General features: G+C 39.9%; 1 protein-coding gene across 1 annotated transcript in view; it reads right to left on the bottom strand.

The window, feature by feature from the left end:
- Nucleotides 1-1,515: 1,515 nt before the first annotated feature.
- ELP4 (elongator acetyltransferase complex subunit 4) overlaps nt 1,516-27,425 on the bottom strand; it is a 259,098-nt gene continuing 233,188 nt past the window's right edge. The window contains exon 10 of the mRNA XM_020963880.2: nt 1,516-2,523. Within this exon, the coding sequence (XP_020819539.1) occupies nt 2,392-2,523 (132 nt within the window). The 3' untranslated portion in view covers nt 1,516-2,391. The remainder of the gene's footprint in view (nt 2,524-27,425) is intronic.

Here is a 27,425-nt window from a genome sequence, read left to right as displayed (position 1 = left end):
TCTACTTGCAAAGCATATATTAACTAGTAATTGGCTGTTAATTTTATAGACATGGTAGCCAGGGAAGTAAATCAATGACCTATTAAGTATTTTGACAAGCAATTTACATATTTGATGACTTCAGTTCGTCTTTTCAGAGTCAAATCCAACATAATTGTTCAGTTGTGTTTGTATCAAATGAATTACAATACAGGAAAAAAAAAGAGATTAGTTTTGTTAAAATAACAACCTGACTACAAATATTCATTTGAATGCGTTCAAATTGTTCATAATTACTTTCAAAGGACACAGCAAAGCTTTTGTTCAGTATTTCTTTTTTTGGTTATTTATAAAGCATAGACCAAATCAGTTCTTGAAGTCTGTTGAGATTTTTAAAAACACCTCTGCTTAAAAATATCAAAGCCTTTAAATTTTAACTGACAGATAAGGTCTGAAACTTTGTTTTGAAAAGAAAATTGATAAGAATTTGTGTCTTTAGGAATTAAAAGAAACGGGGGAAAAAAACACCCTGAGACATTCTTAGGGAAAAAAAAAGAAAAAACCCTGATTGTTACTACTAATGAAATAGCGGCTGAAAAAAAAATAGTAGTCTTTTTGATTTTTATCACAAAAAATAAACTGGTAGTGACAGGATATGATGGAGAGATTTGACATCCAAGCAAATCACTGTCATTGATTCAATTATTCTAATTCTGAATAAAAGCTGTATACAGTATGTGTTTATGCTACAGTGGATTTTTTTAAGTGATTGACATTCATCATATTAGTTAGACAGTTTTAAAAGCTAAGTCTTTGTTTTATGCAATGTGGTCAAGAACAAATAAAGTGAAATTTGTAACATATTAAAAGTAGGCCATTTGAAAATGTTAGTTATAATCACATCAAAATAGAATAACATATATGAAAATATATTTTGGAAACCCAGTTTTCTCTCTATTGGGGTGGAATAGCCCATTTAGAAGGAGAGTTGTCTCTGGAAGATAGAAATGTTGTTTTGTCAATGACATTCACTGGTGCCTAATCTGTGCCAGGGTCACCTTGAGCACACGTACAAAAATTCAAGAACGTGGAAACGTGACTTCAGGACAGAGTTGTTGCTACAAATCTGTTGCAACAAAATGTGTGCAGCTTGGCATGTGTATGGATAACGGCCTCACATTCTTAGGAGGCCTGCCCAGAGCAGGATCTGAATGAATAGTTGTTGAATAACCAACCTTCCTGAATTTACTAATGAAGGGCAGAGCTGATGCAAGGCGAAGATGAGTTAGTTGATTTTTTTTTTAATCCTCCATCATTTGGCTTCAAGTCTGGGTTCTGTGCTACTTTCCCATCTAGCTTCAGTGCCCTTTTTTGGGTATCCTGGCATTAATAAAGCTGTCAGCTTGGATTTCAATCTTGACCTCTGTTTGGTGACATGATTTTATAGTGCTGACTTCAAACGTTCAGGATTACTGTTGTGAACTACAGAAGGCCATCAATTCCTTTTCTAGGCTGCACAAATTTGGATCACTGCAGTTTGTTTTAATACATTTATTAACCAACAAAGCAGATATACTGTCTTCGATAGTCTCACTTTCAAATTATATTTCTTTATCAATTTAATAATTTATATAACAGAATGCATATGACATGCTAGCACATTTCAGTACAGTATAGTCCTTATAGATTTGCAAAATTAGTCTGTTATATCTTGCTCTGCCCAAACTACAATATTTTCAGTGGATAACAAGTAATTATGATCCCTAGTTAATATGAACATCTTTTTTGAGTCTCACAAGACTTCCATATACGACCCATTACTATTTTTTACATAGACAAAAAAATCTAAGTGCACCATTGTCTACTGCAGAACAGCATGATCTTTTTTGATGTTGAGTTTGTTTTTATTTATAAAATAAAACATTATTATTCTGACTGAGAATACAACATATACCTCTTTGAATAGAAAAATAAATCTTATTGATGCCCTCTGCTTTTACATTATAGTTATTTCTAAAAACATCCTCCTCTTCTAAATTTAGTCTTAATTTGTAAAAAGGAAAAATAAGCAAGACCATCCTAAATAGTGGCTGCATCTGATAATGTATACTACATTCTGCCCTAGCAGTTCCCCACCTCTATAAGGAGGAAGGTATTTTTCATTATTTAAGTCATAACTTTTAAATGGAGAAATATTTCAGTTACAGTTTTCCAGGAAAAAACCTAAACCAAATCATGATTAAAAACATACACAAGGAAAAGAGCAGGCACCATTTAAAAAATCCTTTATGAGTTTTTAAGATTGTTGGGTTAAATCATTAAGAAAAATATTCACATAAACCACTGGTAACCCCAAAGAGGGTATAAAGAGGGTATCACAGGAGTCTGAGAGAGGCCCCCAAGTAGCAATCCCTAGAAGTCCAGGCACTCTTTGCCTCCAGCCATCATGCCACATCCCAGGCTCAGCTGTTTGGCGGATTCCACCAGATCCCGTTTGCTCGAGCGGCTCACTGTGTCTGACAAGTCTGGAGGCAAATGCAGTCGCTGCAGCAGGAAATTGTGGGGGGGGGGGAGAGAAAAAAATGTAATTAATTGTGCTTTAGTTAGCATACTTCAGCATGCAATATTATGCTCTGTTGATCAGCATTCAGCCTTGCATATACAATTCCCGCTCAAACAGTTCTTCGGACTTATATCCATAAAATCACTAGCAATTCCTACTAGATTTTTACAAACCACAACCAGTCTAGAATTGGGATAAAAAAAAAAATCTTAAAATGGATATTTCCTGAGCACAATCCCAAAGCTACTTTTCTTCGTTGCAAATAAAATCGTGGTTCTAGATAGTCATTTTATTTTATGTTATTTTATGTTATGTTATTTTATTTTATTTTTTGGCTAGGCAATGGGGTTAAGTGACATGCCCAGGGTCACACAGCTAGTAAGTATTATGTGCGTGTGAGGCCGGATTTGAACTCAGGTTCTCCTGAATCCAGGGCTGGTGCTCTATCCACTGCACCACCTAGCTGGCCCCATAGTCATACATTTTAAACAGCAAGGCAAAACAACAGGATGGATGCTAACAGATTTGTGGAAAGAAAATATTGCTTTGAGGAGGAAGAAAAAGTTAGACACATTCAACAATCCCTGCTAGAGGTACAAACTGCTATTTCATACTCTGTGTGCAACTTCTAGCGGCCTGTTAGCAGGGAATCGGGAAGAATGACTTTTTCACAAATGCTTATTTCTTCCATTATGTTCACCTGATATCAAGACAGCTAGGCTCTAATTTCTCCAGGACCTTACACTTTTCACAGAAATACAGACACTGCAAAAACCCAAATGCTTCCCAACCCAAAGGTTTTTGTATGTCTGCATATGGCAGACACAGAATTTGTGTTGGGGCTTGACATGTTTGCCCATCATTCTTCACTGTTAAGTATGTTGGGCCCAGAAGGTACCAGTGTTTTCAAACCATCTTGTGGACCCTTTTGCATCAATCTATTTACAGTCATAGCTTGCTTTATACATAACCAATATACAAAAAAAGGTCCTTTTCCTTTTTTTAATGATTCACCAACAAATTGGTGAATCCATACAAGCATCCCTAGTTCATTTGGAACTTGTCCATGAGGGAGAAGAACCCACTCCACCTATGACTCAGTGGAATTTAAAGCTGGAAGGAGTCTTAGAGATCATCTGGCCTAATGGCTTAATTTCACAGATGAGGAAATTGAGGTTTAGAGGGAAGAAGTGACTTGTCCAGAGTCACGGCTGGTTAGAAGAGCCACGATTTGAATCTATGTCTAGACTCCAAACAAAGTACTTTTTCTGTTGCACAAAGAGCCCTTAGCTGAGTCTTAAGATGTTTTCCTAAGGTTGACAGAAGTATTCCTGAACACCAAGCCCAGTACCAAATCCAATATGCCAAACTGCCTCTGAGAATATAATTTAATTCAAAAAATTCAGTTTCTAGGAACCTCTCTGTTGTAGATGGTGAGGTGTGTCTCGAACGAGTTAAAGGAAAGGGAGCCAAACAGGAGGCACAGTGGAAACCTCAAAGTGATGGCCAATCAGGTGTTCCTTGTGGGAACCTGACTGAAAATGGCGCTAGAGAACTCCCTTCAACATGAAAGGAATAAGTGTTTGGAAACAAAGTTGGAAGAGTGGAGTGGAAAAAGAACTTTGAAATCATGAGCCCAACCCCTCTCATTCGCACCCGAGAAAATTGAGGCCCAGACTGGTGAAAGGGATTTGCTGAGACCGCAGAAACCAGAGCTTCTGATTCCAGAGTCAGGGCCCTGTACTGGGCAATGTGGTTCACACATGATTATTGCAGTCTATTCCCTGCCATTGTCTTTTTCTTCGATCACAGAAACAAAGCAGCAAGACTTAAGAGAGTACACGTGTTTAAATGAATTTTAAAAGGATTTTCCCCTTTGCAGTTGATTTCTTACTCTACCTTTATTTTTGTAACAGATAATATATACATAAAAGATAAAATACTGTATCATCAAACATAAGGTATAAGAAAGGCAGCATGGTGTAGGTATTCAGGAAAGGGGTGCCTGGGATCAAGTCTGGGCTTTGACAGCTGTGTGATCACAGACAAGTTAGTTAACCTTGCTAAGTCTCAGTTTACATGCTTGTTAGATGGAGATGATATTAATACATGCACTTCCCACCTCCTAGGGTTGCTGTGAGGAAAAGCTTTGTAAACTTCAGTGTTACAAACATGAATTACATGCACGAAAATTGTGAGGACTATAATAATGCTTGATCCTTACGTAGTGCCTGAAGGTGTTCACAAAGTGCTTTATATACATCTCATTTGACACAGCTATCTTGTTAAGGCAGAGATTGTGAAAAACTTCATTGCCCTTTTACAGATGAGAATAATGTATTCCAACCCTTTTATGAATGAAGACATAGACTCAGAGAGAGTTTAGGTGATGTGCTCAAGGTCAAACAACTAGCAAGTGGTAGAAGCCTAGGCTTGGGTTTTTTAATCCCTCCTTCAGTGTTGTTTCCCCTCTTCCCAGAGCTCTAAGACCCAGAAACTGACTGGCTTCTTAATCTGAGGGCCATGGATTTCTTGGGGAGGTTGTCTCAGTTATTACAAGGGGTCTATGAATCCATGTGGTAGCATGCACTCTCATCTTTATATTTATTTAGTTCCAAATATACACCGTGAATGCAACTGGTCTCTGTGTGTGTGTGTGTGTGTGTGTCCATAAAACATTTTGATGTTAAAAAGGGGTTCTCACACTTAAGATGTTTGGGTCCCCTGGATTAGGCCATGGGTATAAATATATAAGTAGGATTTATTTGCTCAACCACATTGTTTTAAAAAATATATTCAGTGGTTATTCCATTGCTTAAAGCACACCTTTTACCTCCCATATATCATACTTGGTAAAATGGACCTTTTAGGTAACATAAAAACAGAATTAATATACCATAAAGGCAACATTGTGTGGTTCAGGATTATAAGCCAGGGCAATGTCACCCATTTTTTCCATGAGTTTCTAGGCTTGCCTCATTGTCTTTGGCTAAAATTTTCTCCTACCTCACTCTTAGGCTGTGTGTGTGTGTGTGTGTGTGTGTGTGTGTGTGTGCGCGCGCACACACATGCTCACATGCACGTGAGCTCCCTGGCTGAAAGCCCTCAACATGAGAAGATGAGAGAATGTTGCCAGTGACACTGGATTGTGCCTGAGTTTCTTTCAAGTCAAAGTGACTTTAGAGAAAAGTAAAATATTCTTGATTAGGAATATTTTGGATCATGTGACCAAGTAGATTTGACAAGTGGTTTATTTATCATGTTGAAAAGGCTCTGGTGGTTTCTGTTCAGTGATTTCCAAGGATGGACCTTTGGAAAAATGTCAATTCTTTGGGTCACTTTTCTTTTCCCAAGGTTAGGCCGGCAGCACATGCTACTTTCTCCAATAACCAAAGTTATTGCCTTAATCCTGACCCTGATATTCATGCCTCCCCATGTGGACGATCGATGTCAATAAGAAAGAGCAGAATGCCACGTGTCAGATTGACAGGTGTTTAAGAGGTTTCTGAATCAGTTATACATTCAACACGTAAGTGTGAGAATGAGTGTTACTCCCACGCTTGCTTGATGCTCAAAATACCTGGTGGGAAGAGTGCAACACAGGACTGCATGTGGCACATGGAGTTCTGTAACTCCAAATGCAAATTCGGGTGTGGTGCCACCTTGGGGTGCCATAGAGGAATAATGTAAAACAATTGTTACTATACAAGAAAGCTCTGCGTGATGCTGTCCTGACCAATGCCATCTCACAATAATGTCATTAAATACACTATAAACAAATCCCACTTTTACACTGTGAAACCCACACTGCTGAAATGGCATTTTTGACCAATCCTCTAGAAGCAAAATGGACAGTCTTCAAAGAAGCTGGTGAGTCCTTGAGCTCTGGTGGTGCTGCCTGCTCCAAATCAGCCCGCTGCTCATGCCATGGATGATACAGTCCCTATGGAACTGCCTGCCCCAGCATATGCCGTTGACTTTAACATACTTTTAAAAAATTAACCAGCTAGGCAGGTTATATATGTGAGCAAATCACTTTTATTTTCAACTGTTAGCGTATTCATCTTCCTCATTTTAAGTAAGGGCTTTTGGGCTTAAAGCAAATGAACCTAAGATCCTGTATCATTTGATTGTTTTTTAGGTGTGTGGTGAAGAGAGATTGTAGGAGTTGGTGATGGTATCCTGGCATCCATCCATTTCTCCTTTCCTTCCTTCCTTTTGCTTCTATCTGAAGTTATGTGTATTTCTGCAAAGCGAATTGGTTAATTTGTGAAATACTTTGGAGTTTCACTGCTGTCTACACAGGCCTGTTAGATTATCTGGAGCAATACTGCTGGATAATCCTGCCCCTTCTGCTTCACAGCTGAGAGTACCAAGCAGTGAACTTGGCAAAGTACTTTGGCCATGGATGAGTAAGCCTGCCAAAAATCCACCATAGCCCTGCAGAAATAGCCTTAAAGAGGGAGGGGTGATTTGCCCAGAATCTCCGAAGATTTGTAAGCTGAGCCAGTTCTAGAAGCAGACTTCCGGATCATTTCCACTAGATATCACTGGCTCCCTTAAGATCTGAGTACCTTCTGATCCTTTAAGGTCTATGGAGCGGACCTCGGGATGGTCAGGGTCTCTGCCTGCATCAGCTAGCTTGTCTCTCCTTAAGCCCTTGATCAAACAGCTCACCCATAGCCCCTCAGGAACGGATTTCCTGGCTCAACATTTACCTTCCTAACTCGTTTTCTGCTAGCCTGCCAAGCTCACTGATCACCACTTGCAGCTCAGAGACAGAAGGGGCAAGATAATGAATCTAGATTATACCTGGATTTGAGACAAATGGTAGGTAAATACCTATTAAAAGAAGTTTAATCAATTTATATTTATTTCATATTTTGCCAAGACAAAACCACAAGCTGCCATTTATTTTTTTTTAAATCATTATTTTAATCCTAGGCAGGTAAACAGGGATTTAGGGGTTTTAAAAATCCCTGTTTTACTAAGTTCCCGAAATGTCATAATTTGTATAGCTCTGAATCGATGGCATTATGGGACTTCATGTACTCAAAATATTCTTAATAGTCACATCTTTTACTTTAAACAGTAATCTAAATAAACTCACGAATTGCTAGAGCTGGAATCTCAGAGCTAAAGTAGCTCACTCCCTCATTGTACTCACAAGGAAATGACGTACAGGGAAGGGGACATGACTCACCCAAGGTCACATAACAAGGCAATGGAAGGAACAGAACGTTTTACCATTTTGGAATGCCTGTTCTAGGCTGATCCTCATGTACAATTAAAACAAACCACTAGCTCTCACTTGGACACTTTGAATAACCTTTGATTTCACTGGTGTGCTATTCCCTGTTTTGAGGCTGACTGCAGTCAGCTCCTACTAGTTTTTTAATGGATTTCTGTGGCTAAACCCCCTATATCCTGGGAGTCAACTTTCTGGTACCTGATGAGGAGGTCTCAGAAGAGCAACCCAGACCGCTGAGGGGCCAGTCCTTAAAGCCTTTCTGGCTTGATTGTGCTAGAACTTGCATTCTTCCAGTCCCCTCTTCATGGGCACAGGAGTCATCTCCATACCAAAGGGAAGAAGCTAAGGAAGCCCAAGCTCTTATTTAGCAACTTGTGCATGCAGAGCAAATGCAGGAAGGCAGCTGAGACCTGGGCTGGGGGCTAACTAGGGCAGAAATCTAAGACACAAGGTTCACAGATTCGTAGAATTTAGAGCTGAAGGGATTTTTAGAGATCTCCTAGTCAGACCTTGGAGAGGTTGTGAGTCTCCTGAAGTCTCCAAGATGGCAAGGAGAAGAGCTGGGGTTCCCATGCAAGTCTTTTGACTCCAGACTGTCCTTACTACACATTACTGCTGCATAGCTAGATGATAGTAATTTTATTGAACTTCATGGACACCAGGCTAACTGACAGACAGATATCCATGACTTGCAAATTGTAAAGGGCAAAAGAAAGAACCTCTTTCCTGGTCAGTTTTAGTTTTTATCATCATTCAGAAAGCATTATTTAAGGAACTACTCTGTACAAAGCAATGTGCTAGATGCTTGGGGGATGTTTACATGAAGACGTGGTCCTTGCTCCAATGGAATTTAAGAGTCTATGAGAAGGGGGCAGATAGGTGGAGCAGCAGATAGAGCACCAGCCCTGAAGTCAGGAGGACCTGAGTTCAAATCCGACCTCAGACCAAACACTTGACACTTACTAGCTGTCTGACCCTGGACAAGTCACTTAACCCCAATTGACTAAAAGCAAAAAACCAAACAAAGAGTCTATGAGAGGAAAAAGAAACAAACAGAAATAAAATTAATACAATGAGAGAGGCCATTATTGATTGGGGAGTAAGGTTGGGGAAGGCTTCCTGGAGGATATGACATTTGAGTGGGGCTTTAAATAATGGGAGAGATTTTAATAGGTAAAGAGGAGAAAAATATCTTGGCAGGAAGAACAGCATAAGAAAAGCACAGAGATAGAAAAAAGCAGGGCATATTCAAAGGAAGAGAGTAGCCAAATCTGGCTGGACCAGAAAGTTATTGAAGAAGAATGAAATGAGAGAAGAATGGAAATGTAGGGTGGGCCAAATTGTGGAGGGCCATGAATCCAGGCAAAGGGAGTCAATAGGGAGCTATATTTCTAAGGGGAGTGGAATGACAAGGTCAATAAGCAAGATTCCTCTGGCCATGCTGTGAAGAATGGAATAAGAAGGCGAGGTCCTGTAGGTGAGATCTTTTAGGATGGCACTCCAGCTGCGGGTGGTACTGAGTGCCTAGACAAGAGAGGAGGACGTGTGTGTGTGTGTGTGTGTGTGTGTGTGTGTGTGTGTGTGTGTGTGTGTGAATATGGAGACAGAATCCATAGGACTTGGCAATTTATTGGGTAAAGAGTCAAAATAAGGTAAAGAAGGAAGAGTCAGAGATAATCCCAAACCTTATAGCCCCTCTGCCCTCCTTGATGGTGCCTGAGCAAAAGGAGGCCCTTAACAAATATCATTTCTACTTGGGCTAAATCAGTGTCTGGTCCTAAGGCCTGGGGGAAGATTCTGACTCCCCGCCCCCCTCCCCCCAGGCCAACCCAGGTGCAAGGAGTAATTCAGCATGAATCACTGCAGCACCTTTTCAAATGGCTGAGTAGGATTTCTCCAATCATTCTAAGGGGTTTGGGAAGTCTTAAACATTTCATTGTTTCTAGACAATTAATGAAGAGAATGTGAAGAAAGAAATGGAGAAGTAGGGTGCTGAAGAGGGGTAATTAACTTCTCTCTAAAACCATCTTTCAAGTTGTAGAGAGGTTATAATCTGCCTCATGGAAGGAATACTCCCACTGACGAAATCATGGGTCGTTGAAATGCTGACCAAATCCTTACTGTATGAAAGTCAACCAATAAAGTGACAGTCAGGCTGTCCTGACATCTGAACCTCTGACAGATAATAAGCCCAATGTTCTGCTTTAGACCATGGAGGGAAGAAACCCCTTTGTTCCCTTCTTGGGGTCTCAGAAGCATCTGGGTTTATGTGTCGGTTTCCTCCTGAGAATTGTTTGCCAGCTTCTGCAGCCGCGCCGTTTCTGGTGGGGACTCAGGGGCCCAACCCACGTATCGATTTTTGGCACGTGGGAATGTGGGCACCAGGAGCTCAAGGGGAGAGTCATGGCCAAATCATCATTATCCGAGAGCATTCATTCAGTATCTCTGCTGCAGCTGCACCCTTCCCAGCTCTGCCCCTCCCCATCTATTTCCTGACCTGGGCCATGCCCCAGAGAGGGCTGCACAGCTGGTAGAATCTGTGGGGCTGGAACAGAGCCTCAGCCTGTGCACAAGAGGGGAAAAATCACAGGTCACAGAGTCATGTTTGGAGTTGGATCTGTGCCTGAATAGGACCCCAATTGATAGCCTCCCAAACAAGTGGTCATCCACTTTCCACTTGATAACTTCTCCTAGGCCTGCCATCCCACTTTTGGACAACTCTAATTGTTCAGACATTTCTCTTCACATTGGGCTAAAATCTGCCTTTACCCACTGCTCTTAGCAGGACCAGCCTTAACTCCCTCTTCTGGAGGACAGCTCCTCAACACTGGAAGATGGTACTCATGTTCCACTCCCTCGCTCCTAAATCTTCTCTCTAAATACTAGTTATAAACGCCAGTTCCGTTCATCAATCCTAAGAAGGCAGAGCTTCTAGTCCCCTTCCATTTCTTTTCATTAAATTTTTCTCCCAAGAACATCCTTGGAGGACATGAGGGAAAACTGGGTTGAAGAGACTCCTTTGCTTTGGTGTCTTCATCAGTACTTTATGCACTAGAGTCATTCTTCAATAAGATTGCGAGTATTTATTTAAACTGGAAAACCAAAGACCAAAAGCCAATCTGTGGCATGACCTGCTGTATGGCAGTTGCTAGTAAATCTGCCTACTTTTGAAGAGAACTCTGCAGTGCTGAAGGTGCTTTTGTCCTAGCTTTGGTGACATTTTATTTGATTCTTAGATGCAAAGGGCAGAAGAACTGATGCACGACGCAGGTCTTTGCTCTGGATGAGCAAATGCATATTTGGCCCTACATGGGGACGGCCAGAGCTCCCATTGCCAAGCACAGTTAGATTTAAGGCTGGATTGTTTTTTTCCTGGCTCCAATTCATTCACTATAATTTGAGATTAAAATTGTTTTTATTAAACGTCACATTCATCCTGGATCCTCTGATTGGAAACATTTCATTTGGCTCTTCTTCATTTACTGAAAATTAGATAAAAGTCTCAGGGAGCTAGAGAGTGCTACATTGGCTGTCTGTCTAAAAATGCTCAGGTGTGCAATTATTCTGACCGTCAATTACAACTGACAACTCTTGTCTTGCCTCCAGACCCACCCCTTTGAAAGCAGATTGGGAAGAACTCACATGTCTAAACAAAAAGGTGGTCTAGGGAATGCCTGTGTATGGCCACTTTCTTCTTTCCTTGAGGCAGGTGACAAGGTGGAGGACATCTACGTGTTGATCTAAGTCCCACAGAGAAATGGAATTACACATAACCAATACTGGCCAGGGAGGGAGGATGTCTTCAACCTAACTGGTGCCCCACCAACCCCAACTGATAAAGAGTTCCCATTTTGTAGCAGTGAGCCTCTCTGCCACTCAGCTGTTGCTCTGCCCAATTTTAGTGGGGTTTCCTCAGAGTTTCTGTCCTACCTGGACTAGACAGCTTCTTTGGAAGCATCAGGATGTAGTACCTCATGGCTGATTGCCAGTGTGTGCTTGGAACTTGATGTTAGCTAACATTTAAGGTGCATAGAGGCAACTATGACGTTCCATATCATCACTGATGGCCAGAACTCCAGGGGTCCTTGGTAAACATTTAGTCATCTCTGTTATATCTCCCTAGTAGAAGACTGTAAGTCCCTTGAAGGCAGAGGATGTTTTTCTGTTCGTTTCTACATTCCTAGCTCTCAGCAATAGATCGATCAGTAAGCATCCATCAAACACCTTCTCTGGAGCAGCAGTGCACCATGTTCTGGGGATACAAAGACCTCTTCTCGCAGAGCTTACTTTCTATAAGAGGACAGCACGTACACAGAAGTACATACAGAACAGATACAGTATAAATAGGGGGCATTCCAAATACAGGCCAACCTTTAATAGATGAAGACTCTACTAAGACTTTCGGAGCTTGTGCTCCCTGGAAGGCTAAACGGATGCAGAAGGTGGTGCTTGAGCACCTGGAAGGGAGAGATGGGCTGATTCTATGAGGTGTGGGTGATCAGAGCACATACTCCAGGCATGGTGGCAGGAGACAGAGTGCTAGATGCAAGAACACAGAGAAGGCTGGCCTGCTGGATTCACAGAGTGAGTGAGTAAAGGTGAGTCATGGCCACTGAGACTGGAAAGATAAGCTGGGGTGAGGCGGTAAAGGACTCTAAAAACCAAACAGAGGGGTTTATATTTTGTCCTAAAGGCAATAGGGAGCCCCTGGAAATCACTGAGTAGGGGATGCCTGGTCAGAACAGCTGTGTGGGGGATGGGCTGGAGTGGGGAGACCAACAGCCATGTGAGTAGAGATGGGGTCAGATGAAAGAGAGGTGAGGGAGGTGAAAACAGTAAAAGGGGGCCACTGGCTTCATATGTGGGGGGAGGGAGGGAGAGGAGTTGAGGATGATACTGAAGTAGTAAACCAGGAGACTGGAGGAGGTTGTGGATTTTTAGGAAAAGACAATGAGTTCTGTTTTGGCTGAGTTTGACACATCTCTTGGGAAACCAGTTTGATGTGTCAGGTGATACAGAACTGAATGAAACTCAGGGGAGAGATGAGGGCTGGATATATAGATTGTGAGTCATCTGTTGGTAATAATTAAACCTGTGGGAGCTAATAAGGTCACTAAAAAGGGAAGAGAGAAAAAGAGAGGAGGGGGAGGGAGGGAATTAGCATTTCTACTGAGCCTACTGCAAGCCAGGCACTGTCCTACATGCTTTTTACAAAACTTACCTCCTTTGTTCCTAACAACAACCTTGCGGGATATGCGCTATTATTCAGGAAACTGAGACAAACAGGGGCACATAGCTAGTGTCTGAGGCCTGATTTGAACTTAGTTCTCGACTCCAGGCCCAGCTCTCTATGCCTCTGGGACCAGAGCCAGTCTTGGGGAACTACTAATAGTTAGGGGGCATGATATGAATGATAAGCCAGGAAAAGAAACTGAGAAAAAGAAATCAGACAGGTAAGGAGGACAATCAGGAGAGAAGAGTATCATGAAAACCCAGAGGAGTGTATAGGAGATAGTGGTCAATAGTGTTTGTTAATGGCAAAAGAAGTGCAAGGAAGCAGCTTTTTCTAGGAGTTTGGCTGAGAAATGAGAGGAAAGACATAAGATGATAGATTGAGACGATAGTAAAAAAAAAAAAAGAGAGAGACAGAGGGAGAGTCAGCCTGGCACTTTTAATATAATAAGTGTCTAATAAACACTTGTTGGATGACTAATTAATATCTGTTGATCTAGTTTTAATAGCCTTCACAGAGAGATTTCAGCAAAGTTTAAAGGTCAAAAGACAGAGACCCTGAAATATAAAGGTGAAGGCCTTCAGACACAAAATAAAACTGTTACATCCCAGGAAAGGTATGGTGTATGAAAAGACCAGAAAAGACAATGAGCTTGACTGTAGGATGTATGTGGTATTCCCACCTTTGCTCCCAGCCACTTATCTGAGTGACACCTCAAGAGAAGTCTGAGAAGTCTAACTAACTGAACTGGGACTAGAAGAATACCTTTAAACCTGGAAGGATGCTGGAACAGGTGAGGCTAGGCCTCTCCAACCCCCTGCCTGGAGGTGACAAACCTCAGCACTGAGGCTCTGAGGGAGGGAAGCAGAAGAGGTCCTAGGGCATGAGAAGTTGTTCTCCTGAAAGAGCCAGTAGTATTTCAGCTAAAAAGAGGATTGTAACACTCCAGCTGAAAAAAGTACAGTAGTACCCGGCCAAGCCAGTGGCTGAAAGAGTGGATCAAATGTCAGGCAGAGATTCTGTGCCCCCAGGAGACCCCAGCAGCTGAGTGGCCTGCACAGCACAGGCTGGCAACAGCTGCCCAATGGCCCAACAGCTCTCCTGTCCCAGTGTGGCAGGAGCCCAGGGGCCCAGTGGCTTGTCCGGGTCAGCCTAGCAGCAGGTGTGTCTAGTGCCTCATCTTCCCTAGTAGAGAAGTGATGTGTCCAGCCAAGACTGTGAACTGTTCAAGGTGCCAACCTAGCTGAGCACCTACGTGGTTTGTCGATCATCAATGCCAGGAGCCACTGGTCCTTTGTGAAAGGTCACCCAGGCCCTGCAATTCCGTGAGCTGCTTTGGCCATGTACGCTCCCTACTATGTACTGCTCAACACAATTGTACTTCAAGTTCATAGCCACTCTTCCCCGGCCCACCCCCACCTCCACCTCCACCAACTCTGCTATTTCTAGGTGTGTACTCCAACTGTTTTGTGTGGTTGGTTTCCTTTTTTCTTTTGTTTTTGGTTGTTTTTTGGAGTTGGGAATGCTTTGTAACACCTATTTTTGACATTCCATTTGAGTACATGCTTTTGTAAACAGAGACTACCAGTTAATTGTCAGGGGGAAGCACACTGGTAGGTGCTTGTGAGCCAGAGTCAGTGAGATAACTAGCCACAGAGTTACTCCTAGAACCCTGAAAATAGTAACAGTCCCCACTCAGGAGACCCAATCTGCTGGCAGCAGCACAAGTTGGGGGAGTAACAAAATCAAACACCCTCATTTTGCATAAAAGGAAACTAAAAATGGGACAGGGAAAATGACCTGCCTAAAGTCATTGTTTACAAAACCCATGCTACAATAAGACAAATGACAGCAACAAAAATGATATTTTCATAGTGCCTTAAAATTCACAAAGCACTTCCTTTGCAGCAACTCTGTAAGGAAGGTAGTTACATGTATTATTAGGGTTATTAATCTCACTTTATACATGAGGAAACTGTGGCTCACAGCTTAAGTGATTTGCCCAGGCTCATAAAGTTACATGTAAGAGGCTCAACAGAAATCTTTTTTTTGGGTTAATACCATCAAGTTTTGACATCCAAGAGACACAAAGAATTAATGCAAATATTTAAGAAGAGTCAATTGGTCACAGAATATGAAAGAATGAAGTTTTGAAGAAGAAATACAAACTATCCATGATGCAGGGAAAAAAAGGCTCTAAATTAGTCATGCAAAGTAAGAGCAATGCCAATTAAAACAAGTCCGAGGTTTCGTTTTATACCTATCAGATTAGAGAACGTGACAAGATGTAAGTAAGCGGTGAAGGAGCTGATGTTTTGAAAACAATTCCATGAATTCACTGTCCATTCTGGAAAATGAATTTGGTATTATACCAGAAAAATCACTAAATTGTATATACCATTTAATCCAGCAATATGACAACTAGGTATATTCCCCAAGGAGGTAAAAGACAGAAAGGTCCCATATATACAAAAATATTTATACGACAAATTTTTGTGGTAGAATAGAACTGGAAGCAAAGTGGGCATCTATCAATTGGGGAATCGGCCTTACAAAGTGTGGTACGTGAATGTGATAGAATATTGTAAAGACACTGTAAGAATTATGAGTGTGAAGAATTCAGAGACATTGGAGAAGACTTGAATGAACTGATGAAGAGCCAAGCAAGCAGAACCAGGAGAACAATTTATACAATGATCACAATAATGTAAAGGAAAACAACACTAAATGGCTTCAGAACTCTGAGTAACACAGTTCCCAATCTTGTCTTTATAAGATTGAAGGTGAAGTATGGGAGATCCCTTCTCAGAAGGGAAATGGGGGACTACAGATGTAGAATAAGGTTATTTATTGTCAGATGTGGCCCAAATTGGTTTATTTTCCTTACATGTATTTCTTTGTTATTGGGGAAGAGTCAATGAATAGTGAATGTGATGTAAAAAGAGCATCAACAGCTATTTTTTTGAAAAAGGAAAATAATGCAAAAAGAATTAATGTCATCTGGCTAGAGGATCTTAACAAATCTAGTTGGTCTACATGTAATTTTAAATGGTATCAGGGCAAAATTTTTCCGTTATGTCAAGAAGAATTTCTGAGATATTTTGGCAGTTTTTCGGGCCTGAAATCTTTTTTTTTAAATCAACTCATCAAATATTCGCCTATTTTCTCTGCATAGTGTCCATGATCTAAGTAAGTATTCACAACTCAGGCAAGTTACTATATGTGTAAATTTCTTTGAAAATCTTAAAGCGTTATTTAATGTTGTTATTGAAATGGCATCTTAGTGCTGTGGGTTCATCCCATTTTCAACTTTTACTTGTTTCCTAATTTCTCTTAGATCAGGCTAATTTCTTTGAGACAAAGGTCCGAATCTAATTTGTGAAGTTCCTTTGAATCATATTGCTATTATGTTAACTTCTAGATGGTACTTTCAGGTTTGTTTTGCATATATTATCCTGACAACAACTCTGTGAAGTAGGTGCTGTTATTATCCCCATTTTATAAATGAGAAAACTGAGGCTGAGAGAAGTTGCATGGTTAAGTCAATAAGGCAGGACCATGAATCCGAGTCTTTCTGACTTCCTGTCCAATGTTCCACCCACAACATCACTCAGGCATCTGTATTTATTTATACTTTATTAATAATGATTTTTTTCACCATTATCATGGCAATTGGATGGTCTACATAAAAGAATTTTCCAGATAACTGATGATTGCCCTTATTCAGATAGCAAAAGGTTTTTTTTCTTCTACATTTTTAACTATTTTAGGAAGAAAAATTTCCCAAATACACCTCATGTCTTCTTAAATAGAGCACACTCTGTCTTGATGACTAAAGGTCATAGCTATCAACATCAATTGTTCAACTGTGTGGCAGGACACTGCCAACCTTGTTGACTCCACTATTAGAAGGTCCCGGGTGGCTATTTTCTATCTTTTACTTTGTAAGCTTATGGTAAGTGTTTTCCACTGGCATGAAGCATATCCTGTGCAAAATACAGAGAGAAGAGAGATTTCCCATGGAGGGTGAGGTCCTTCAGCTGTTCCTTTTTGCAGGACATTTTGCTGAAATTCATTAAGCCTCAGAATCTTTCTCAATGAAATCCAAGTTCCCCCCAAAGAGAATGGCTTGAAAATCCACATAGGAAAAATCAAGCATATGAAGAATGCCTATTGACCAAACCATGATAGGTAGTTGGATGGTCAGTCCATTGAGTCCATAAGCACATGTATCTTGAACAGGCAGTGCATGTCCAAGAAGAATGAGTTGGGTCAAGGATTAAATAGGAGTAAGGGAATAGGTTGGCTTGCTTTTCAGAAACTGTACAGCATTTCCAATAATTCTAAGCTAAACTCGGGCATAAACCCATCTTTTACCATTAATATTCTCTTGGTAGTGCTATTTGTTTGTGGATTATGGAATGCCATGATCTCCAAAGAATCTAAATTGTGGGAAGCCTAAAGGGAGATGAAAAGATATATGGTAGATAAACATTATCAGCAGATTTGTGTGCAAGAAATGGCATGAAAGAAATCAAGGAAGAAATTTCTGACTGAAAAAGGAGGTGGGCCAGTCACATAGGGAGAGTGAGGGATAACAGATGGAAAGCCCTTCTGCTGTACTGATACTCATAGAAAAAAGATCTCTAGGGCATCTCAGGGCATTGGGTTGATTCTCTATGGAGGACTTAAGAGACAAGAATTGTGAAGGAAAAAGGAAGCAGGCAAAGGTTGTGCTCTCTGTTGGTAGAGCGAATCAATGCAATTATGAGTCATTAAAACACAGAAGTAAGACCCTCCTTCCTTGGTGTCAGGAGATCAGCTGTCACTTGCTACTCTTGCTAGGACCAAGCCCCTTGACCTACTCATAATAGGCACATAAGAATGTGGTATAGTGGCAAGAGTACAGAAAACGAAGTCAAAAGACACAGGGTCAAGCCCCAGTCCTCACTATTTGTTAGCTCTGAAACCTTGGACAAATCATTTAAGTTTCTGGGCTACAATGTCTTCATCTGTACAATACATGTATTACCTCTTACAGGACTCTGGTGAAGATCAGTTCTATATGTTTTTGCTCCAACTGGACCATCAGAGACTACGTCCTGGGGCCACTGTCCTTACAGGTGACACCACTCTATGTATCTGGACTAGATTTGACCATGAGGCTTTTTCACCTGGGTCACTTTCTGAAATGCCGCCAAGTATGTAATGCTCATGGCAGGTGGGTGGCACAGTGGATAGAGCACCAGCCCTGGAGTCAGGAAGCCATGAGTTCAAATCTAGACCCAGACACCGATTAGCTGTGTGCCCCTGGGCAAGTTACTTAGCCCTGTTTACCTCAGTTTCCTCATCCATAAAATGAACTTGAGAAGGAAATTTCTAACCACTCCAGTATCTTTGCCAAGAAAACCCCCAAAGAAGTCATGGAGAGTTGGACATGACTGAAAGCGACTACACAACAGTGTAACGTCAGTGTTAACTGCCCCTATTGTACTACTGATCATCTCTGAGACTTCCCAGATGAAAAAAACCATTCCCTTATCACAATTCCCCTATTAGAGTGTAAGTCACCTGAAGACAGAGACTGCCTCTTTATCTCCATTCCACAGTGCCGGGCATACAGGAAGTGCTTAACAAATGCACATGCATTCATTCTTTAAAGAACTCGGGGCTGGCCTCTCGTCTCTCCCCAAGTGTAGATCCGAACTTGTCATTCTCGTTCAGTGGCTCTCCGCTGTCCCTGGCATCTCAAACAAACGCGCCTACCTGGCATTTTAAAGTCCTTCACCGCCTGGCTCCAGCCTCCTTGTCCAGTCTGATCTTACGCTCCTAGTCATGAGCTCAACGTTCCAGCCTGCTTTGCCACTTCCCATGTATCACATTTCACCTCCCATAAATGCTCAGTGAATGAATGAAGGAAAGAAAGCTCTATAAATAAATGTGAGCTGGTGAGTGCTTGAAATTCACCGAGAAGGATCCCAAAGGACAACAGAAAGACCGACGCTAGGTATGAGTAGTTGTCACAAATTACCAACTATGATGTGCATAAGAAGTGCTGCAAAGGTCACTGTTGAAAACATGAGGAACCAGGGGGCAGCTAGGTGGCACAGTGATAGAGCACCGGCCCTGAAGCCAGGAGGACCTCAGTCCAAATCTGGCCTCAGACCAAACACTTGACACTTACTAGCTGTGTGACCCTGGGCAAGTCACTAAACCCCAATTGCCTAAAAAAAAAAGAAGAGGAACCAGCAAAGGAAGGGTGCCCATCACAGTCACAACATGATGACCAGAGGGCAGTTGTCTGAGTGGCACATTAGTTCATTGGAGATGTTAAGAGAACCAGAATAAGCCTGCTTGGAAGCTGGGTAGGTCTTCTATGGATGACTGATTAAAAGACCTGTATAAAAACTGCACATGGCTCACAATGCAGATGGGGAAGGGACACTCACACTGATTAACCCACAGATCTGTTAATGTACCCAAGCATGGATTCAGAAACTTTGTCTTCAGCAGATATAGCAGTTTTCTCTTCTGTAGCTTCTAATCTGTTGCATGCTGGGTAGGGAGATGATCAAGCTTCCAAGGACAAGCTCAGGAGAACTGTGTACTAAGGAAAAGCCCCTAAGTCCCTAAGGTGCTGAGTCCAGAAGGCCTGATCTTCATGGATGGGTTCTGTTATTGGTAATTAGCAGAGACTCTCTCCTGGCATTGAAACTTACTTCTGGCTCTAGGCTATCTCATAAAGCACTGCGGTTGTTAGGAGTCTGACCTGTGTTCATATAAGTGAGGGTTATTTATAAAAGTAGAAGACTTTATTATTTAATATAAGTTGATGAAGTAATTTTTAGAGAGAAAATACACATCAACTCTAAAACTCATTTTGTCTTTAAGTCATCTTAAATTAGAGAATATTTTCAGTGGTAAGAATTGTAAGTAATTAAAGAAGGATGAGAAAACCTCTTTTGAAAAGTTGGTAGGTAGAACCTTATCTTACATTCCTTTCTAGAACTAATTTTACAGCTTTCCTCACTGAAAATATTGTCAAAATAAAAATCACGTTCAAATTATTTTTGTAGTCCTTTAGATGCTATACTCAATTAAAGTAGTTTGGCAAATCTCCATTGGTCTTCCCTTTTCATACTGGGCCCTTCAAATGGTACTGTTTGTCTACAGATTAAAACTATAGGGAACTATTTAAATTCTTGGTCCTTATGAATGAGCACAGTGCTGCTGAGGTTACATTTCCAATACAGTATAGAAAACCACAGGAGAGGAAGAACAGTGGTGACTTGGATGAAACAATACTTCAAACTTGCAGCTTCCTGTCACTGAGGTACAACACATCCCTCCTATCCTTTAGCAGGAAGTCTTCATATGTTACTATGACTAAAAAAAAATCGTTGGCTGGCTAACCTCCTGGTGATGAGTCTCTTCAAACTTAGCCTGGCTGGTCCTATTAATTCAAATTACCAAAATTTAAATTCTTAATCTAGAATACTCTTCTCCTGAGCTATTTCAATAAACTCTTTGTAATAAGTAGACATGGCAGGAGGTAAAGGTTACTATGTTAAAAACACGAGCATATGGGGCAGTTATGGTTAGGTGCAGTGGATAGAGTACTGGTCCTGGAGTCAGGAGGACCTGAGTTCAAATCTAGCCTCAGACACATAATACTAGCTGTGTGACTCTGGGCATGTCACTTAATCCCAACTGCCTCACCAAAACAAAACAACACAAAACATGAGCATAATACTTCATTATTCATTCTTTCATGAAACAAATATATTGATTTGTTGTCTAACTGGGATGAAACCTGCAACTTCAAGTCTATGTAACTGTCTGGAAAAACTATTAAAGACAAACAGCCATTCATAGGACCTTTCAGGCAGAAAAAAAACTGCAGAGTTTAAGATTTTCCTTTTCTTTAAAAATTTTAAAACTGGTACAATCTGAGTAAAATGTTGTTTTTCAACATACTTGCTTGCAATATGCCTATCCATCTATGTGCATATGTACAGATTACGCCAAGCATCAACATCAAAGGAACATGCGAGAATATACAGAAGGTAGCAATAGATTGTTCACATTTTTGTTTATGCCAATACTCACAAACCAGATGGTTATCCATCTAGGCCAGTACTCTGGTTTCTCTTTCTCTTTCCTATTTCTGCCCTACCTCTTTGGATGTTTTACTTCTCCATAATATAGCTAAGAGGTCTGGTGGTTGATTATCTGTGCATCGTATGGGCAGTGTGTATTGCACCATATTACCTGAAAATTAAGACTCCAAAACTGGCTTAGAATTCTCATGCCATGATCAGTCACTAAATGCAATGTCTGTCAGTGAAGAAAACAGTCAGCAAGTCAACGATCAGAAGGTCTTACTACGTGTCAGGTACCATGCTAAATTAAATGCTGGAGACACAAAGAACAACATACAGATGGGAAGGCACTGGCAGGTAAGGCCTAAAAAGGGTATCACAGCTGTGCATATTTACTGATAGTAGTCACACTGCCCAATCAGACAACACTGTGGACTGCACGAGATCATTCGGCGGCCCACATTTAATGCTAATAGCACGGTAGTCCAGGAGAAGAGGTCTAGGTTACTAAGTTATATCCTGTTCCTGAGGAGGTGAAAAATTGCTTTTGAAGAGCTTTTCATTAAAGGATCTCCAATCCAATCTAAAAAGCATTTATCAATTGTTTACTGTGTACAAAGCAAAGTACAGGTCTGCAGTGGGCAAAATCTGGATATGCCTAATGTATGGGGCCTATTCACCTTCTTGCCAACACCTCGGCTGGAATTCCCTCAGTAGCATGTGCCATACTTTATCCTTGCAAAAGCATGACACAAACATTTTCAAAGGTTCAAAGCAACAGCTCTTTCAAATGTCCACTTTCTGTGCGAAAGAATTTCAAGAGATTGTATCTGCTGGCTGTGTTCAAGACCCTACTTCAGCTATGATCTGGAAGAAATCATTCTGGTGACTAAGTTATCCCCATCATTTCTGATGATACTTGGAATTCTTCCCCTCAACATTCCCAGGCACACCCCATGAACAAGGAGTTAAGTCCAGTATAAGATGCATGTGGATTGATGCTCTGCCTATGCAAATAACTGATCGAGCTGAATTCCCCCAAATGACAGGAGTTCAGCACTTGGACAATGCAAATCATTACTGTTATGGCATATGATATTCACGGCCTTGGAGTAACAACAGACATTGAAAGATATGGGAGGAATATACCGCTGCTTTTTCTTTTGTTTTACAAATTGATCTTAGGATAATTGGTTTAGAACCAGAAGGACTACAGAAAACAAACCACTAGATTATTCCTGGGAAAATTTAGCTTAATATATTTTCCTTTAAAAATCAACAAATTAAAATGATTCCTTTCTAGCCTTATTTTCCACAAAAGGACTATTTCCCCATTGTATTTGTTTCCCACAAATGTACATCCCTCTAAGCACATTTTATTCATGTTGGTGTTCCAACATGGACAGGAATGGGAGAATCACTTAGGTAGCATTTTGATAAAAAAAAGAAGCAACTTAAACTTCACCTAACCTTGGTTATCAAAAGCACAGTGAAAGATGCTTCTCCCTCCCCCATTACCCCCCTCTCTGGGGTAAAGAAATGAGATGGATGTGTCACAACATGGTCGCTCCCATCCTTGTGATCCTCAGATACAGCACTATCGCCTAAATGGGGCTCCACCAGGCCCCTCCCTCATGACTCCTTCCCATTCATCTTTCCTTAATTGTGTAGCAGGGCCTCTCACTTCTGGCAACCTTTCTGCTGGTCTCCAACTGCTGCTTAACCCAAGTCTTGTATGGCTCTGGGACACACAATGCAGGCAGGAGCATATAAGCCCCAGAGTGTGTGGAATTTGAATTAAGCTTCAGCAGGGCCAAGCTGAGAGGATGCTTGAGATTCTAGGGCCTGCTGTTGCTACTGCAAGTGAATCAAGAAAGACTGGGGGCTTTCTTTGGAAAAGGAGTTTGGAGAAGAACTTCAAAACCCTTTTCTCTTGTTTCAGGAAGCCTTGTTGCTACCCAGAAAAGGTGGAGAAGATTTGGGCTCCACCATAAGGCCAGTTCTACAGAGAAGTAAATCCAGACTTGATTTTAAGAGGCACATCAGGAAGGGCTTCGAAAGCCAAGGATAATTTAGGAACCCATCTACACTGTTGTCAATTTTTACATCTAAAGCTAAATGTCTAGCTTTAAAGGTAATCAGCCATACTGTAAAAATGAACTAAAAAGACCAAATCAAATCTCCATTCTTCTCTCTCTTCTATTTTCCTTTCTTTTAAACTATATAGAAAATAGCTTGGATGGAGCAAAAAAGTAATAATCTTTGTCCATGAATAACAGAATTCAAATAGATATCAGCCCTTTACTATCAGTTGAAAACTCTCCTGCCCAACCTCAGTTAAACTGTTGGTTAATTAAACCACGTGGACACTCAAAGTTGATCACAGAATGCTAAAAACTCTCAGAATGGTAACAGCATGGCTAGACAACTCAACTGCCTTTAATTGACACATGGCTTATAGAAACCCCAAGCTTACTTCTGTCATGTGAAAAAGGCAAAAAAAAAAAGTGGGGATTTTCAAATGTGGGAGTTTACCAAATTACACAAATAAATGGCTTCAATGCTGGCCTAATAAACATTTTCAAGACTGGACACTAGCAGCTTCTGTTCTGAGCTGCCTGTTATCTTTGAAATGACACATATCTATGCTTACAGGGTATGCATTTGTATACACACATTTATTTATTTTCTTATGGTTGTATTTTTTAAAAAAGGCTAAAAGAAGAATGGCTATGGTGTTTTCTTATGTAATTCCCTCCAATGGATGCAGCATAATTTTTTTTTTTACAAATCAATGAGACAGGATATGAATACTCTATGGAAATGCCAACATAAAACATTGCTTCCTCCAACTCCATAACTCTAGTTATTTTTGAGACCCCAACATTTAAGGGTGTGCTAGATCCTGGATATGAAGAAAGAATTTTTAATGGGGCCAAATGTAGGTGTTTACAAGGGGAGAATTGTTGGTTTTTTTATTAGGCACTGCCTTATGTTCAATAGTTCTATTTACTTTTTCAGCCTAGCCAGAATTAGAAAATTCCCATTGCTAGGCAGCCTAGCGCATCTGTGAAGTATTTCTGGGCATTCAGAACTGAGGCATGTGCTGCCCAAAGGGAGGTTTCATTACAGTATGCTATTTAGTCCTCATCCTTCCAGCTCTTCCCCCAACCTCCAAATAATGTAGTGCTCTTGCAATAGGAAATCATCTTTACTCTATGCTGAAACATATTTACAAGATAGAAACACAACAATTAACACATTCATAAAGCTTTAGGGGCATGCTCACTATAATGGCTTTTTTTTTAAAGTAGACTGATTTCCTCAAAGCTTTTAATCTGATCTTACTTTGTTCTACACATGCAAACAAGTTCTTCACTATAAGTATTTGACATATCTACTTGGAATACTTTGAGCTAAAGAAAAAGAAAATAACAGAAAAAAATTCACCTTATCTTTTATTTCCCCATTTACCCCAACCCCGCCACGACATTTCTCACTTCCTTCACTGATCCATTGCAGATCAAGGGCTATGCTATTATTGTTCATGGTCTGTAGGAGTTTCTATACAAATAAAGTTATGCAGGCTGTTCAGGGTCTGACAAAATTAAGTATGGCTCTCTGTCTCTGTACTAGTTTAGTGAAACTTGCTCTAATAATCGAAAAGTATCAACTATAGCAATGTGTGTGGAAATGACTCTATCCTAAGTGATTAAATTTTATTATGCTACAAACTTATGAATGAATAAAGCATTTGTTAAATGCTTACTATATGCAGAGCACTGTCCTAAGTGCTGAGGATATACAACAAAAAACACTATTTAGTAAGTGTTATGATGCTTTGCCATCTTTTTCTTTTCTCTTTCTTACATTGGTTTTCTAATGTAAAACTGATAACAGCTCTATTTGAACACTTCCTAAGTCTACTACAGGCTGTTCTTTACATACAGTTGCCAAATTTTTGATACAATTTATGCTTCAGAGTTCCTGACGGACAGAAGTCATCAGAAGTATCTAAAATTAGAAGAAAAAATTCCAGTCTCCTGTTTTGTTTCTGAAATTACGACACTCACCCACTTAAAAACCAATATATTTTATGGCATCTTTAGCATACACAAGATGCTGCTAGCTGGCATTGTGGTCAGTCTGGCCTCAGTCTCTTTCCAAGCTGTAGAAGTCCTACTGGCCTTCAGAGAGCTCCTTGATGAAGAGCAGCCAGACTGCCACTGCTGCCTGTGGACAGCAATGATCTAGAAAGAGACTCAGGGACACTGGGGAATGCTATCATAATTCAAAATAATCCATCTTTCATCTTTATGTGACTTCACAGACAAGATGTAAACAGTGACTAAACAGCTTTAGAGGGAAGTCCTCTTTGTAAGCAATGGAAAACGAAGCCAATTCAAGGAAACAATACAGGAAAAATACTTATAAAACAGAGAAAAAGAAGAGAATCTATAGAAAAATGTCTACAGGTATTTTTTTTCTTGGATTCTTTTGGCAGCTTAATCAAATACATTCATGTTTCTACATAAAACAGATCAGTAAGAGCTAATTTTAACTTCTACAAGGATAACTTACAAGTTAATTTTCATAGAATTTTCCCTCCACATATTAAAAACTCATCTGTTATGTGCTTCCCTCACCCCCAAAGGTAGATCTTAAAAAAAATAAACACAAAAAGCTTTTTCGCTTGACCCTTGAAACAACTCTCTCTCTCTCTCTCTCTCTCTCTCTCTCTCTCTCTCTCTCTCTCTCTCTCTCTCTCTCACAAGGATCTTATAAGATCCTTAAATATGGAGAAGTGCCAATACTTTGATACATTGCACTGGATGAACCCTGCAACAGGAGGAGACTGTTTTAAAGGGGATCTGGTTCAAGACTTAACATTCTTTCAAGGTCTACAGGTATGTTCTTGATTCATGTGAATTCACATTGGAGAAATTAACATGAAAACAAAGACGGGAAGCAATCTTTACAATTCTATATAGGATAGTTCTTGATGACAGAATGAAATGATGTCAAGCAAAAATATTTTTTCCCCTTTGATCAGGTTCAAATATTTTAAACAGCTGAAATTTCTTCTGGTATACAAAACATAGGAAAACAGCATTTGTGGGAAAATATAAAATGTTTCTTTTAACTTCAATACTGATGTTATATAATCTGAGAAACAATAAAGAGAAAAATGAGGACTTTTCAATTTCTAAAAATAGGGTAGATGCATTTTAACTTTTGTTATTAATGTGAAACATACCATACACTTTCTCACCTATGGAACATATATGTTGAAATCAAATCAAATAACGATATTAAGTACAAGTAATTTTGCATCATTTGAAACCAATAAATATTTATAAATTACATTATCAATTTTAAAGAGAGAAATTTAAATAGCTGCATTTTAAAAAAACATACCAGGATAAGCAAATTTTGTATTATTTTAGTTTGTTTCCAACATAACCTCTTAAAAGTGCTTATTAGGAATCATGTACAACATTGATTACTTTGTGTGAATGTTACATTTTACTTTATAATTAATATTTCTAAACAAATTAGAATTTGTAGATAATAAGAGATACCTAATGCTTCTTTGGTCATTTAAAAATATTAAAATCCAAGGGTTTTTAATAAATAGCTGTCTTGAAAGCTATGGTTAAAAACAAACAAACTAAAAATAAGACATGCAAAGTCAACATTTCTAAACTGGTCTAAAGAATTTCTAAGTCTAAGTAAATGACAGGACTTCAGTAATAAGTATCCACTACCCCAAAGCCATGGGCTTGTAATCTAACTCGAAGTAATGAACATTTTGGTAAGCAGAATTCTTTCATTTATATACCATCAGCAAGGGACCAATTCTAGTTGCTTCTTAAATTGAACATACCTGAAAAATCATCTTTTTAAAAATCATCTTTATGGCTTAAATTTTTTTGATTATTTTATTAGGTGGGCTGTGTTATACATGTGTATGTATGTACACATGAGTATATTATATTAAAATAATTGCAATGAAAATTCTGCCAAAATATGCCTACCTAAGTGTAAGAACTGAGTCTATTTTGTATTTTAATCTGGCATACTAATTCACAAACTTCTCGTCCCAACATAATCTTACCAGCTTTCCTGATATTAGTACTCTTTTTTTTTAAAAAGAATGATATGTACACTCAAACCAAATATAAGAACCATTATGGTAAGCTGTTCATATCATCAGGTTTTTGTGATTTTCATTTTTGCAACATTATATGAAATGGGATGCAAGATACAGTCATTTAGAAAAAATAACATTATGTA

This window comes from Phascolarctos cinereus, unplaced genomic scaffold (assembly GCF_003287225.1).
Source record: "Phascolarctos cinereus isolate Bilbo 61053 unplaced genomic scaffold, phaCin_HiC Scaffold_9;HRSCAF=440, whole genome shotgun sequence".
NCBI lineage: Eukaryota > Metazoa > Chordata > Mammalia > Diprotodontia > Phascolarctidae > Phascolarctos > Phascolarctos cinereus.
The sequence above is the reverse complement of the archived record's forward strand: the minus strand, read 5'-3'. Positions and strand labels throughout refer to the sequence as shown.